Source organism: Penicillium chrysogenum (genome assembly GCF_028827035.1).
Source record: "Penicillium chrysogenum strain IBT 35668 chromosome Unknown utg000002l_segment0_segment0, whole genome shotgun sequence".
Lineage (NCBI taxonomy): Eukaryota > Fungi > Ascomycota > Eurotiomycetes > Eurotiales > Aspergillaceae > Penicillium > Penicillium chrysogenum.
This window is the reverse complement of record NW_026622750.1, coordinates 3,991,170-4,007,166: the sequence shown is the minus strand read 5'-3', so window position 1 is coordinate 4,007,166 and position 15,997 is coordinate 3,991,170. Positions and strand designations below refer to the sequence as shown.

General features: G+C 48.7%; 4 protein-coding genes across 4 annotated transcripts; 3 read left to right on the top strand and 1 right to left on the bottom strand.

Moving 5' to 3' along the window:
• Nucleotides 1–6,372: 6,372 nt before the first annotated feature.
• Nucleotides 6,373–8,177, bottom strand: N7489_004864 (uncharacterized protein; the record flags this gene model as incomplete). Its single annotated transcript, XM_056710616.1, has 2 exons — nucleotides 6,373–8,027; nucleotides 8,084–8,177. 2 exons carry the CDS (start codon nucleotides 8,175–8,177, stop codon nucleotides 6,373–6,375), a joined length of 1,749 nt encoding a protein of 582 aa, XP_056569037.1.
• A 1,827-nt stretch (nucleotides 8,178–10,004) lies between these two features.
• N7489_004863 (uncharacterized protein) lies at nucleotides 10,005–10,334 on the top strand (the record flags this gene model as incomplete). Its single annotated transcript, XM_056710615.1, has 2 exons — nucleotides 10,005–10,102; nucleotides 10,175–10,334. 2 exons carry the CDS (start codon nucleotides 10,005–10,007, stop codon nucleotides 10,332–10,334), a joined length of 258 nt encoding a protein of 85 aa, XP_056569036.1.
• Nucleotides 10,335–10,631: 297 nt separating this feature from the next.
• On the top strand, nucleotides 10,632–11,192 carry N7489_004862 (short-chain dehydrogenase; the record flags this gene model as incomplete). The annotated part of the gene is made up of 2 exons (XM_056710614.1): nucleotides 10,632–10,814; nucleotides 10,878–11,192. 2 exons carry the CDS (start codon nucleotides 10,632–10,634, stop codon nucleotides 11,190–11,192), a joined length of 498 nt encoding a protein of 165 aa, XP_056569035.1.
• Nucleotides 11,193–14,065: 2,873 nt separating this feature from the next.
• Nucleotides 14,066–15,403, top strand: N7489_004861 (zinc finger BED domain-containing protein; the record flags this gene model as incomplete). Its single annotated transcript, XM_056710613.1, has 2 exons — nucleotides 14,066–14,611; nucleotides 14,765–15,403. 2 exons carry the CDS (start codon nucleotides 14,066–14,068, stop codon nucleotides 15,401–15,403), a joined length of 1,185 nt encoding a protein of 394 aa, XP_056569034.1.
• Nucleotides 15,404–15,997: the final 594 nt, after the last annotated feature.

Here is a 15,997-nt window from a genome sequence, read left to right as displayed (position 1 = left end):
TATCGATCCTGTCCACCTCTAGGCTCGCGCCGCTGAATGTTATTTCTTTCCTTTCCACTCGCGGCTAACCTATGTTGCCTTTACTAAAATCTCTACTGGGCGCATAGGCACTGGCATACTTCTAAACTCAGGATGAAGATTGTCTTCCTTTGGGAGGACATGATAGCCAAAAAAAGGCCCAGACCCTTTGAAAAGCTCACAAAAAACTGGGTCTAGTTTCCAGGACAATCACGTGAACTGATGCAACCAAGGCCCACGAGCTAGGTTCTCGTGATCGCCACCCCCTCGCAAGATTGCAACGCTACTATCACACTGATGATACACTGGAGACGAATAGCAATCAAACACCACGCGTGAATTTAGACAGACGCAGGTACGGTTGTGCGATGCAGATCTCAGCGACGACCCACGGGACAGTAGATCAGGGAGGTTCTATTTGTGCCCCGGAGAGAAATGGAAAGAATTGCAAAGGTCCAGACACGATCCACAAGCCCAAAGTTTTCGGCCATCAGTGTCCGATGGAACGGGGGATTGTTGCCTAGGAGGTACTGCTGGGGCAGGTGAGTTGGTAGGCTACAACCCGATCCGTGGTTGTGTTCTCCTGGTCAGAGTCGCGAGAAAGTAAGTTCCCCTGTCAAGTGGCAAGCTGAACTTTGCCTATCTGGTCTGTGGAACGTTCTAGAAGCTACGTATCTTCTCCTGCACCAAGCTTTTCCCTGATGATTATACTGGTTATGTTCTCTTCGAGCCAGACAATTCCTCTCCATGTGCCCAATTCTATCGCCAGTCTGATAACTCTAGCAGATGGCTTGTAGAAATAATGCCATGGATCACATGAGCTTGCGTAAATATCTCCGGTTTTTGAACTAAACCCGGAAAAACGATTGGCTCCCGGGAGTCGATGCTGTGGGCCGGCCTACCTGCGGCACCTAAACTGTATTCCAAGCACCCTGCCCAACTCGATAATGACGCTGAATGTAGAGTATCTTCTAATAAAATATTGCCCTTTCCCAATATCCTATATATGAGCAGACTGAGGTTTGTTGATCCTGCTCCGGATCTGTTTTCTTTTGGGCTAGCAACCTACAAAGCAAGTGTAGCAGAGGCTGGTAGATAAGCTTTCCATGAGGATCATTCGTGACAGCCGCATCCTCTCACCGAGCGAGCATTTCCATGGCTTATCGAACTTTATTTTCCGGCGATCGGCGATCGATCGACGATCCCGGTAATGTGCACGATCTCTGGGGAACTAACTTTTGTCAAACTATAACCTTGGTACTCCCTCGCTATTGTCGTAATTTCAAGGAATGGTGCTTGCTTATATTTTGATAATATGTGAATTCGTACGCACAATAATCAGGCAGCAGCTTGATTGCTCGGCTGCCATATTCTCCGTTCGTAGCAACATCCAACAACACTAATTCATCGAGGTCTAATTGCTATTGCTGCTTCGAGATCGCGATGTAGCGCGGATACCAAAAAACTGCTGGTAGCATGGATGTTCCGCTTATCGGTATCTCAGCTTCCTGCCTGCACAGACACGATGTACATAGTCGACGATCGTGTTTCTTCACGCCGTGAAGGGCGGAGTAATGGCATCGCGCGGCCTGTGATGCATGATTAGCTTGTAGCTAAAGGTGGATGGATATTAATTAGTACCTGGTCTCGAGCCTTTCCTCTTTGTTGATTCAATGCTGTCGATCTGGCTAGTCTCAGTGGTTAGGATTGCTTGAAACCATATTACTTTGCGCAGGCCTTCTGCTTGTGAGATTCGCTAATGAAGCCTTATGGCCGGTCGAGCGATGCGCTCCTGCTCGGCTTGGATGGCTTGGATGGCCTGGGTGCTCAAGCGGTCTGGCACCAATGCGACGTTGCTTGCGCAGAATATGGTACTTTTTCCCTCGCAGAGACTCAACGCTTCGGTCCACCTGATATTGTTCATAGATGCGTGGGAGCGGGCTTTCCACGGCAGCTCCCGATGAGCGTCCAGCCAGGAGAGGAGGTTCTCTTCCTCCCATTCTGGCCAGACTACCTCGCTTCGAGGGGACATAGCGCTCGCATAAACTAGCAGCAACCAGAAGAGACCTTTTCAGACAATATCACGACTTGATTTCCCGCACGGGTGGGAAAAGTGAGCCTAAATCCTCTCCAGATCCCTGTAAAAGGGTAATATTGTGCCCTGGTTCGCTATAAACTTATATATGCTCAATAACATGGCCCATGGACCATTTTGCGGAGTCGCTTCGGTGAGTCTGAACTTTGAACGATCGATGTTGTACTTCAGACTCACTCAAACTCTCAGCGTTGAAACAGTCCTTAGCTATAAGAGCGACCAGCTTCCAATTTCGTACTTCAGGAAATTGTTCTTGAATGTAACTACGGTACGTCAAAATGAACACAGCAACGAATCCTCAGACCAAGCCCCACCGGCTACTGAATAATGTAACCTCAAACAGACTTTACAGGCAAAACCTGCCTTCCTACAAAGTTAATTCCCCTAAAGTTTAATGAAACTCGTGGCTGATTGGCTGAAATTTATTCCAAATCAGGCGGAAATTGTGGTAAGTACGGATGTAAGATAGTGGGCTTGCAAACCCCGATCACAAGTTCCGGTTTAGAGAACAGAATCTTCATACCAGCCTGTGCGACTTCTCCTGTAACGTTTGACTGCAAAAGCTCGGTATCCCGCCCTGACTCAGGTTCAACTATGGGTAGAATTCGAAAACTTCCGTTCACTGGTCAACGACAAAGCTTTCGGAGCCGATTACAACGTGCACTGTCCCTGTCATCTTCCGGGTCTGAGGATATCTGGAGTCCGCCAAGATCCGCGGCAGGTGATACCACAGAGGAAGAATCTTCTTTTCAGGAGAATGGCTCGTTTGGCAACCACTACAACGGCATTGCAGCGGATGATGGCCAGGAAAATGCATCGCATACCTGGAGTATGGGCCCAAGACCAGAAGAAGGACTGGAACCCGGACAAGATAATCTCTCCGGGGACTGCAATATGATCGCCTTACAATGTGCGGCGGAGTAAGTGGCAATTCGCCCGCCCTAAATGGAGCTCTGTGATACGTCTGCTTACAACAATTAGCCTAGATATCCGAACGAAGTCAGTTTTGCGACGCATCAGAGAAAGAACAAAGGCTGACCTTTCCCAGGTCCATGCAGAAGTCATTGGGTAATCAAAGCAGCTGGACTGCAACTATTCGCAGTGACCTGGAGGGCATCCGCAGTCGGTTGGTGGTCGTGGAGACAGCAATGGAGATGATGGCCAAAGAGGGGGAAAACAATACTAAAGAGGATAATGCAGCTAGGCGGAACCTTCGGTCGCAACAGTGATCTGGATCGAAATATGATGAGGTTTGGAGAATATATTCCAGGGTCTGTTGTCAGCCCTTGTCCGCTGGGGTATCACCAGAGCAGACTATCACTTGAAGCTGCAAATAACTGTAAGGCTGTGGGACAGTAGACAAATCATTACTATGATTCCGGTGTAACGAAACGAACTCCCTGGAATGGATCGCTTGGCCTCGCCAGTGACAGTTGTGAACTAATACGCTAAGCCGTGCATTAAGCTTTTCGGGAGTTTAAGCGCCAGGGTCTCATTTTAGCGAATACCCTCTCCCTAGCCCACCAGTGGGGGATCCTCACGTCACATTCAGTGATGGGTCAATTTGAGATGCATAGATTGGCCGTCGTACTCTTGGTTGAGTATTCCAAATCTTATGACCCGCGGATAGCCCGCTCAATTGGAGTTTCGGTCACTGTGGGCGGACCAGAAAATACCGTAGTTCATGCCAGCGTGGTAGGCTGTCGTCTGGCATTGTATTATTTTGGCGAGGAAATTCATGTGCCAGAGAAGCGCCAATAAAACAGCCAATTTCTTGATGAATGTCGCCGAGTCACTTGGCTGTTTCTTCATGAATGTCGCGAGTCACATTGCCTATCAAATACTGGGTGGGGACAACGGTCATGATCGGTCAGATTCGGTTGCTTCCGACGGATCAGCGCATCATCTCCCCGGGCTGTGGGCCCTGCCGCTAACCACATTCAGCGACCATGGAACATTCTCTCTGCCTTCCAAGCTGCGCTTGGCGGAGCGAGTCTAATCGTCAAAGGATTTATGTCAATATTCTTTCCACGGCAGAACACCGGACACCAACCATTTCTTTTTCTATTTTTACTGTTGTGATGGAATGGCTGTGGCGTTACTGAAGATCATCTCATGAGCTATCTATCTGCGTAGTGGCTATATAAACCGACTAGCCGGTTCCTCCATAGTAAAGCCAGGACCGCCGGAAACGCTGAATTTGCCATGCTTCACACAAGTGATTAATATTGGTTGATTGAAACTGGCGCCTCTTGAGTTACAAGCGGATAATCACTCGAAGCGGAAAACCCGGGTAGGGCATTGTGACCTAGAGTGCCAAGCGGGCCATCCTGCTCGGGCCAACTTCCGTGGATCCCTCCGGAGCTAGGCAAGTAAAATGCCAACCTACGGTTCTGAAGGGCGTCGATCGTGTCCCGGAACCGAGTAGTCGCCGATACCAGCTCGCCATGTGTTTGATGCAAGACAGGCTGAATATCGTGCCATGAGACCAGGCCCCGCATGGTGGCGTGCGATGACTCCTGCGCCTGCTGCAATTGGCAGAGCTCTCTTTCAATCCTCTGGTTCTCAGCCAAGGCTTTGTCTTTTGCTGTGATAGCCCCTGTAGTTTCGACGTCTCCAGGGCCTTTTCAGCATGCAGACGCTGCATCGACTGGGAGTCATGGACTCTCTCTTTGTCTATCTCATCAAGGGCTAGCTGGTACTCCTCTTGGATCTCGTCCATCATAGCTAAACACTTTTGATGGGTTGCTTCATTATTTTTCTTTCGGGCGCTTTTTGCTGTAGAATGTCCCTAAAAGCTAACGTCAGCAAGATGGGTCATAAGGTATTGATGAAATAAAGCACAAGGTTACAACAAGGCTCGAGCGAGGAAAGGGAAACAGAGATTGACCTACCAGGCCTTTGTGCAGCTTCCCTACCGCCTTGAGAGGGTTACAGTCCGCCCTGCTTTGAAAGACTTGCCGATAGATTACTACCGTAGATTGCTGTATCATGCCATCCACGGTCTGAGAATGAAGATCCCCAGTGCGATCATATGTTTTATTTCTCGTAAAAGCTATATACAGTGTAAAGGGAAGGAGGGAAAGGGTTCGCTGTTATATATCTGATTCTTCTAGGCAGTCTTGCAAAACAATTGCGGTTTTTGCGGCATAAGAGAGCTACCGACCCCTGTGTAGTCACAGCACTAAATGCATTAAATCGGGTAGGCCGCAGCAATATGATGTTATAGATCATTTAACAACAGGAGGAATTCATGCTACTCACTCAAACGGTCACCTCAACATCAGTCAACAAGTTCTTCAGATGTGTACAACGATATCTATTTAGGGGAATTCTGCAGCTCGCAAGCTGCAGATCGTTTCATTAATTTCGGCCATTATTTATAAAACCCCCAAAAAGGGCCAAAATTCACAGCTTGAGTCACTATGGCGCACGAAATTTGCTATATGAAGGTATGTTTGTCACCAAATTTGACAACCGCAGTGCCAGATGCAGACCGCCAATTCAGGCCTATGCAAGCCTCTTCTTCTGATATATAAGCCTGCAGTGAGGAAAATACGATATGCATGTGAGGACAGCTTTTTTCTCTGATCTCGTTCATTGAATTTTTCTGTTTTTAGATGTCATCAGGTAGCGTACAAGTGGTGGCCCGAACGCGGAGATCGGTGCCAGATGAATTGCAAGACACAATAAACGTGTGGTATCAGGTATCGCAAAGAAAGAAAAAGAACATGACTATCTCTCCGATGATGATTGGGAGTAGTGAAACAAACGCTATGCGTTTCCTGCCGTCAAACATGGACATGCGGTAAGAGACGCAGCGCTGAGATAGATGATAAAATAAACCCCTTTTTTTGGTGAACTTTCCGGGCATGAAAGACCCATCCGGAAATATCTTGAAAAGCAAGACGAAAAAAAAGGAAAACCCATGTGGCATCAACCGTTGGCGACCCGATAAACAGCACGAGGGATATCAGCTGTACATATTAAGGTCATAAGAAGAAATAGCTCTCGAAATTGGTGTTTAATAACCTCCATGCATGACAAAACGCCCAGTGAATGCTGTGATAACATTCCGGCCACGGAGCCGATGAGATCGAGAAAAACAGAGCAAAAAGAAGAAGAATTCCAGATGTGCGCCATATATGCAATGCATGATCGTGATCGTAGGTGTCAAGAAGAAAAGCTGTGCTGTGTTGTAAAGCAAGTCTGTGAAAATTCAAAAAGCGTGTAGGTGAAGTGGATCGCAGGCGAATTAACTACCATCCCTTCACATGGTACTCCCAGGGACCGTAATCGGTGGTGTAGTTGGTCCAGGAGACATTCTTGCCCAGGTCAAAGTTAGCAGCAATGGGGTCTGCTTCAGCACTAGCCTGATTCGGACCAACTCCCTTGTGTGGACCATTAGGACCAGGGTACTCCTGAAGGTTCTTCATGTCGTGGGCGGTGTGGCGACGCTTGAGGAAAGCGTTCGCTGTCACACTCTTTTGCTGGCGCTCCCAGAGAAGATGCCGGCGGAGGGACTCCGTCAATTCAGTGGTAAGCATGTTACGACGGGTGGTCCGCGGAGAGTGTGCCATAGACTGCGAAGCGTTGGTGTTCATGACAATAGGCTTCGATCGGGGAACATCGGCGCCACGCATGACCGAGCTTTCCTCTTCCTTGCTAGGAGGGGACTGCTGAATAGATGGACCGCTGGGTGAGGTCAACCGCGATCGCTGAAGTGCGGGACTAAACCGGAATGCATTTCCTTGCATGCGGGCCGGCCGGTGCATCATCATAGTGAGCATCGAGCGGCGGGAGACCAGGTCGGGCCGGGAATCAACCCGTTGGAACATTCCTCCTTGTTCGTCAACGCTGGGCTCGCCACCTTCAGCGATGGAATCCTCCCAATCAGAATCCTCAGCGTCCCCGATCGCACTCTCCGAGACTTCATCGTCGGTCTCAATGGCGTCCTCATCAGATCGACTGATGACCCTCGAGTTAGGGATGATGTGGGACGAGACCTGATTGCTGAAGGAAGCTGTCTTTTTCGTAGAGTCCGGGTTGTTGTTTTTCGGTTTCAACCCTCCACCGGTCGCATTCTCCTGGGCCGTCTGCGGAACCATGCGCTCTTCGAATGAGCTTTCATCGTCATCCCCAGAGGACCCGCCCAATGTAAACACGCCTCCCTTCTTCCTCAATGGCGATGGCTTCAGTTGCGTAGTAGAATGGGAAGGGCTAGGGTCGATAGACCGTCTTGGTTGCGATCTGAATGAAGATGAGATGTGCGATGGCGAGAATCCACGAACAATGCTGGTAGACCTGACCAGTTCAGGTCGGCTGGGAAGGATGCCGGAAGTTGAGACACTGGTATCGGACGCGTTGACCGTGCAGTGTCGCTCTCGTTGCCCTCCGGGGCAGTCGTCGAGCAACTCAGTCGACTCATGAGGGTATGGGGTCGGTCGGACGGAGAAATGAGGGACGTGACGGGCGGTAGAGACAGAGGGGGTGGATGGGCGAGGAGTAACGTCGACGACGGGGGCAGCAGGCTCGACGGGATGAGGCGCGGGCTTCAGTTGCTTCTTTTCCTTAATGTTGAGGACCATCCGCTCCAAACTAAACGAGGTGATGTGCTTCTCCTTGCCACAGCCGAGGCTGGCTAGTGAGTCCTCGCGAACGACAGCAGGTCGGTAGTAGAAAAACTTGGGACGCTTCATATAAGCTTCGATTCGCTCGGCTTGGTCAGATGCGGCCGACTCGACGCTGGCGGAGAGTTCGGGCAAATCCCCAGCTTCGGATCGTAGCAATGGGAGGGCAGAAGTGCTGTTAGACTTTTCGGGTTCGACACAGAAGGTTTCGCGAGTCCATAGCCGCCAACTGAGATTCTCAAGTCGACGGCCCTGGTCCATGTAGTCGGCACATTTTGAAAAGACTGTGCGGCAAGTCAGCAAAACAAGATATCCCTCAACCAGCAGAATTGTCTCTTACCCATCCACATTCCATGGAGACTTTGAGCGTTCGCGGTATCCACCTTATGGATATTGTCCGCGTCCACCGTGAGAACGGGGGTCGTTAAAGGCATTTTCGCGAAGTCACAACTAGCAAAGAAGGAATTGGTTTTATTGAAAAGTTGATTGATATTCCGGGGTCGCCGTCTCCCCCGAGAGCGGTCGTACGGCGCTTGAGATGCGGTGGTGAATGTTCGTAGGAATCAACCGGTTTCTGGGTTTCTGGAATGGGCCTTGACATTTGAGTCTGGGCCCTACGGTGTGCTGCAGAGTCGACAAATCGGGTTTGGCGCCTAAGATGCAATCGAATGCTCACGGGAAAGATGTGGATAGTGAAGGGATTCGGGTTTTAAGCGAAGTGAAGAATTAGGTGGGATGTCCGTCGATTTTCCGTAAGAGCGCCACAGTGCGGAGATTGCGGGGCGAGGAGTCGGAGAAACGAGAGGGTATTGAAAGCGGTTTGAGGTGATCCTTCAGATTGACGGGTGAGAGAGATTGTAGGTTGAGAGTGAGGAGAACGGTTAGAAAATCTGGAGAAGGAAGAGGAGGAGAAAGGGAGTCGGAACGATAATAAGAATGACGGGGCGGCACTTTGGCGGAGTGGGGTGGAGAGAGCGGACACTAGGATCAAGGCACGGCAATAAAGTAAGTTACATGAACGGTGTTTATTAATCAAGATTGGTGGGTTCGCGCCAAGCCCTGCAGATTGCTTGATGCGGCCGTAGTGGATGCGGGACTGACAAGAAACCTGACGCGGACTTGAAGTTGACGTCTCAACCCTACTCCGATATTCATTCCCTGATAATTCGTGGACATATCAAGCTCACTGCTCAATTCAGATCAAGTTAATGATTTCTTCATTCTTGATTATACATGGTTTCACGTGTTTTTTGCAAAGCTTATTTGAAAGGGAGTATGGGGTGGATGATTTCTGAAACAACTTGTGAGCCGTATTATCCTTTAACTGTAACCAATACCAGGAGACAAACTTAGATATTCTGTTGAATATCAGTTCCGTTTAATCAAGCCGCTCACCCCGTTCAAGCCCTAAGGGAGGCAGTTGGCACCGTTGGGATCGACCCCAGGGCTTATCAGCTTTCATCAGCAAAATCACTAGTGTGCAAGGCCCCGGAAAAAGAGGGGATGATAGCACCTACTTCACTAGTAACGAGGGCATACCATTCCCGGATCCAGCTCACAGTAACACTGTCGGAGGCATGCCTGTGGTTTCCGACATCCATCTACTCCAGAAACAGCAGCACTTCAACCAATCGAAAGAATCTGGAGAGAATGGTTCATACTTGTAAGTCTCTTTTTCGTATGCGTGTAACGCAATGTTTGTGTCTGACTTTCCCAAGGTGGCAGTGGAGCCTTCAGACATTTCGAGACAAATAAAGATGTTACGGCGTATTGTAAGGTTGGTTTACCTAAAAGGCATACTCCACAACCTCTCCTGAAGTAAAGGCCGATTTCTTGAAAAGCGTCGGCCTTAAAGCCCCGGTGTTCACTCGATTTTCCACTGTCACCCTAGGTCGCGAGTTTCCCGATCGAGCTTGAAACCGTCGTACCTTTACTATTCAATTTTGCACGGAAGAGGGCAACTATAATATTATCGGCTCGAACTTTGTAAGTCTCGCTATATTCTATCCTATCTTCTCCTACTTATTATTCCAAGCTGATCAGAAATGGTACACCTCTTTATACGTATAGGGTAATATAGCTGTGTTAGACCATATATAGCTTTGCGCGAATCGTTAGATAAATGACATCATATGCTTCCATCCAGCGGAGGGCTGATATCACATATCGTCATCTTGCTCCGCCCCGAGAATTTCTATTGAAATACCAGGCGACCGCAGCACGGAATCTGAATAACGAGTGGATAGATCCACTAGTACAATATGCAATCCGCTTTGAAATCCGTGATCGGTCCTAAAAAACACATTCACGACCTCGCTGGGCAAGTGGTCTTGGTGACTGGAGGCGCACTTGGTATAGGGTTAGTCTATCGCTCACCGAAATTAGTATCATATTCTCTTTGTGCAATTGGTACTAATAGAAGAGTGTAAAGGTACGAGGTCTCCCGTGCGTTCGTACTAAATGGGGCGCGGGTAATCATGGTCAACCGCAAACAAGACCAAGGACTTGCGGCTATAGAAAAGATTAAAGAAGAGGCCGGTAACGATGCCATGATTGAATGGATCCCATGCGACATGGGTAATCTGGAATAGATAAGACAGACCTTCACCAAACTTAGGGAGCAGGAAGAACGCCTTGATATTGTATGTTTTGTGTCATGTGAACTTGTTTCCCGGATCCTCTTACTGACTCCACAGCTCGTTCTTTCCGCCGGAATCAACGCAAACCAGTACGGCGAGATGACAGATAATATCGACCGGCATTCCTAGGTAAACTGGTTGGGGCATTTTTATGTCTGTAATCAGCTGTTCCCGCTGTTACGGAAAACGTCAAGGCTGCCTGATACACCTGCTCCACTAATCGTCTTTGAGGGTTCGGAACAGCATCGTATGACTCCATCAGATGTTCATTTCGCCTCTCTGGATGAGATCAACAACCCTAAAGTCGGTAATCTTCAGTTGTATTGCAGGACAAAGCTCGCTATCATTCTCGGGGTCAAGTACAGACTCTTGGAACGAGTGATCCGACCGAACAACGACAATATTTACGCACTCTCTGTCCATCCCGGCACGGTAAGTAAAGTGCATGGTTATCTTCTGCTGTGCTAGTCCAAGGCTGACGACCAGTATCTGTAGGTCAATACGGCCATGCAACAGCAATGGAAGGAAGCATTCCCAGGACCCTTGGGTAAACTGCTGACTACGGCCATGTTGACTCTCGGCAGGGATGTAGAGCAAGGCTGCTTTAGCGCCCTGTACGCTGCTACAAGCCCTGAGATTGTTGAGAAAGATTGGAATGGCTACTATTTCACAGACCCGGGCCAGCCTGGAAAAGAGTCGAGTCAGGCGTCTGATCCTGGTCTAGGATCTGCTTTGTGGTATCTCAGCGAGCTTATCATAAAGGATAGGTTGGGGCAGTGGGTGTTGGTTGATTGGAGACCTAAGGTGTGACCGTTCCATATAAATGCCGGAATAATCGGTAGAGCTGTCTAGGGACTGTGATGCACTAGAAACACAAGTGTCTATGACGCTAGTATCGCGAATAAGCTTTGTCCTCTCCCTGATCCCTGGCCTAGTAGAGTGGCTATGACCATCGGATGAGCTTCATATGTTGAATGCTTTTTGAAGCAATCGGAAATTCGAGCGGGCATTGATGGGGTTCTCGGCTAAGGAAGGACTGAATTCAATCAGTTAACCAGTGAATCAATCATCCGAATTTTTTTTTTTTTTGGGTGCTTCATCTGTTAGGCCGACCATGGCTCGCTTTCTCCAGTCTAGACGGACAGACCCACACAGCTCAACACAACCAGCACAACACTAAAGCGAGGCCGGGCACAGAAGTCCAAGCTTTCTAGGGATGGAATTATAGGCACTTTTCGGTGATTCAACGTTGAGTCGCTCACAGATGAGGTGATCAGAACAAGAATTATGGGCCTGTCATTGCGGATTGAATTTCTCCCACAAAGCCTCAATTTAAGAGGGCCGTGAAGGATTCAACAGTCAGCCAACGTTGCTTGACCGGCTCAGCATCCCTTTTTCCCAACATCACTCTTAATAGCCTCTCTGGCCGAGCACCCAAAGCATCAAAGTGTCACTACAAAGCTTCGGGGTGAAAAGAAGCCATGGGTCTCAACAGGCCTCAATTAAGAGGTGTGTTCCTCAACGCTTCCTACCACTTCACTTGATTCTGCATAGTCGAGCAGGCTTGTGTCTGACGCACTCCATAAGTTCTCCCTTTGTTCGAGTACTGGAATTTATACCGTAATTCCATTTATAGGATACATCGTGGACTAGCAAATCAGACAGCGTCTGTGAGAGGCGTGATCCCTAGCAGACCCACTGTGCCATTCACGCCAGCCGATCAACGATACGAGATTAGGATTAGCTAGTTAAAGTGTCTATGCGAAGATGTCTCCGCTATAGCAGCTGACTGAGCTGATCAACTGTCGCGCCTCTGGATGTACCTCGAATTTGAAGCGCGACTGCTCATACTGTAGGAATGTGAAAGCCCACAAATCCTGTTTGAAACTGTACTGACTTGAAAGACGCGGGACAACCAGATCCGTGGACATTCGACCACAATGCACCAGCGCAAGGGCCACAGCTCCTTGCCGTCTCTTCAACTCAGAAACGAAGGGAGTTGTGCCTCACCTTCTCCTTGCACGCAGATCTGGACTAGCAACATGGCCAACGGCGAAGGTAGGGCTCCCCTGCCATTAAGCAAGACGAAACATCGGCATTTCTCGGTGTCTGTCGGATTATCAGGCTTGAAAAGACGCCAGATGCCATCCGAGAACAACGTGGGGCCACACATTGGACGCCACTAATGCAATTCACGAGGGCTATTCTTTCACGGTGTTCGAATGCCGAAAAACACACGGTGTAGTATAAGCCCATTGGGATTTGGGGTATGTATCGGGTAGACGCATCAGCACATGACCTGAGGTACAGAGTCGACTGAAAGAGAAGTGCGAAGGTAGAGACGATCAGAACCTTACATTGACTCATCATCAATGCCACCCATGGTCATGTGAGGGTGATAGAGTGCATGGAATCGCATCGGTATCGGGGAGCCCGAGCAGACAATACACTTGCGCGCTTCGAATTCGACTCGAGTGACGGGAACATGAGAGTACCCCCTATTGTACGATCCGAGTCAGCAAGGCTCGAACCACTTGGACGAGTTGTTATGACTTATCTGTTCATAAAGTTCGCAGAATTCTCGCTTGAAACGAGACGCTTAATTAGCTTCGTGATCGTATCATCTTACCGACAAGATCACTTACGATCGTCTTCGTCAATGCAGTCACCATTCATGCCATGTAGACATGATGTTGTATCCGGTTCGTCGCATCTCCGGCTGTCGCTTCGGAGAAGCCACGCTGGGCGCACCGGGCAACTTCTGAGTAGACCTCTTCAAGTCCCATGGGACTAGACTTGACCTAGTCCTAAATCCCAGGGCACCCCACTCCCATGGGAGTACCTAACATTTCCAGTGCTTTCCATGGGAGTGGGGTATGCTCCCATTGGGATTCCCCAATTTCCCGCCAAGACCTAGATTTTGCATAAATAACCACAAAGGTATGGATAAAATCGCTGACTACTCATTCAAAATTACTGTTGTTTACACCTGTTCTAGCTATCTGAGGGTTCGCACTGTTCATCTCGATCCCCTATGAAATTAGTTGACAGTACCTTCGACTTACATAGTTTCTCCCTACTAGAGATATGAAATTCGGTTTTTGATGGTTCAAACATATCCATGGCTTTTTAAAGTAAATTCGCGAATCGTGCCATGTGTTCCCACATGAATATATATATTCACTAGAGAATAGTTGGTCTATGTTTTTAACAACCATGAAGTGTGGAACGTTCATTTTTAGACCTCTAAATTTACATTTGTTCTTTAGTAGATGCTATAATTGTTGGGTCTTTAATTTCACACCTTAGTTTTGTCCAGGGCTTGGGTCTAACCCTCTAGGAAACTCATGGTGGACGAAAACTTCATACAAAATCAGCTGGGGAAGGCGGCTGACCCCCAAATCCACAGGATGGGGATTTTCTATGAGACTGGTGGGGAATGAAGTGTGGTTAGTGGGGATTGCAGTAGGGGCTAATGGGCTTTGTAGTGGGAGTAATGGGAATTCCCCATAGGACTAAGGGGCTGCGTCCAATCAGCGACATATCTTCGGAGCCTAGCTTTGTGATACATCAAGCATTAGAAAATAGTCATTTTGCTTAATAGGCCTAAGGTGGCGTAGATACCATCGTACCTCGCGAGAACTCAAAGTAAGTCTTCTCTATCTCCCCCAGGGATCGGTATCATGGATCAGTGTAGCCAGTCTTCTGATGCTGGCCCTTCAAACCGCTACGAAGAACATCTCGATAGACTTCCTTGCCCTTCATCTGACCCTATACAGTCATTCAATCCCGATCTCAACTACAGACACCAAACGAACACATCAGCTCCGCTGTTTGAAGTCGTCCAGTCGATTTCAGGTCCTGAGTCTCTCCGACGGGTTGGCCCCGATCGGAAAAAGATTTATGTGCTTTACGACGATATGTCGAAGGAACAATTCATTGCTTGGTGGCTTCAGACACAATATGCGACCGTGGAGGGCAATGACAAGAGAATCAACTGGAGGTCGAAACATTCTTCGGAAGTTTGGGATAATTTCGACCAGGTGGCTCATCAGCTTACTGGAGAAGCAAAAGTCATGTGTCGAAGTTGTGGGAAAGTCCTTCCCCATCCGCAGGAGAAGGGGGATGGAACAAACTCCATGAGACGTCATCTCGGGTCGAATTCATGTCGTAGAGTCACAAGTGATCAGTTTCAGCAGCAAGGTATCCAACAATCGTTTGAGTTTGCAGTATGAGTTCTATGAGGAATCCTTCCAAGTCTCGACGCTAAAATATTACCTGTAGTCTCAGCTCAGTCCCCAGCTGGCTAAGAGGGTGTTACTCAGGAACAATGGGCACGTAAGCAAGTGATCTTGCTTGCTAAATCTTCGCTTTCGTTCCAGTTTCTGGCCAAGAAGGACTTTGCAGAACTCATTGAGTTGGCGCAGTTAGCCCCGTCAACGCCGCAATTACTCAACCCAGTGACTGCGCGTCGCCGCCTCCAGTCGATGGTTAAAGAGGGCCAGGAAAGAGTCCTCCTAGGCCTTCCACCAACTGCAAAGCTCTCGATTGCCCTCGACTGTTGGGCGTCCCCGTTTCAGCAAGCCTTTATGGCCATCACTGGCTATTTTATCGACAAAGACTGGAAGTATCGCGAGACTCTGCTTGGCTTTGAGCCGCTCCATGGTGCACATTCTGGTGTAAATTCAAGCACCATTCTGATGGAATTACTTCAAAAGTATGATATTGTCAAACGCGTCCTAGCGATTACAACAGATAACGCATCTAACAACAATACCTTGATCGAAAATATCCAGGAGCCTATCCAGTCACTCAGGCTACCTAATCAGGCACTTATTGTCCGGATACCATGCTTAGCTCATGTCATTCAGCTTAGTCTTCGGGATCTTCTTGGTCGGATCAAAGCCAACCCAAAAAATGACAACCCAGGCAGGGTCTGGTCGGATTCTCAGAAACAGTCCCTTCGCAGCAGTCGGGGTGGACACTTCCAAATTGCCGCAAGTTTTTGCAAATATCCATAATCGCAGCCTGGCTGCATTCAGCTTCTGCGGCCACCTGAGAGACCGGCTCTCTATCATATCCCGGTTTTGACGGGGGAAGCCTAGGAGCCATTCCGCAAGAACGAAACGTAACTTCCAAGGCTGAAGAAGCCTTTTGCTCAAGGTAAACAGGATGGAAGGAGGGACACAGGAATACCGTTTGTAATGGCATTTTCGCACATAAGACAGTAACCTGGGTCCAGCAGTATAATACTGTTGGCCATTGAAAGATTCAGCTCCCCGATTCCCCGATTCCCCGATTCCTCAGGCACATTCAGAGAGATACTCTACGAGCTGCATGTTTACAATGTCTGGCAAGTCTGTCCTCTAGCCGCATCCGATGTATTGGGCATATCATTAACTTCCATAGCTTCCGAAACGTCACCCACCGGGCGTCCAGCCCCAGGCTCTTTAGGCAAACGCACCGTTGCAGAGGTTTTGGGAAGTTTATATCTCGAGGCCTCTCTCCCTCAAAAAGCTCGATCTCAAGACCGGCCAGGGTCCGGAATTTTTGGATACCGAAACTTAAGGTTGTGAGTCCGATTGGCACCCGCCGTCCCTTTCTATTGACCGGGA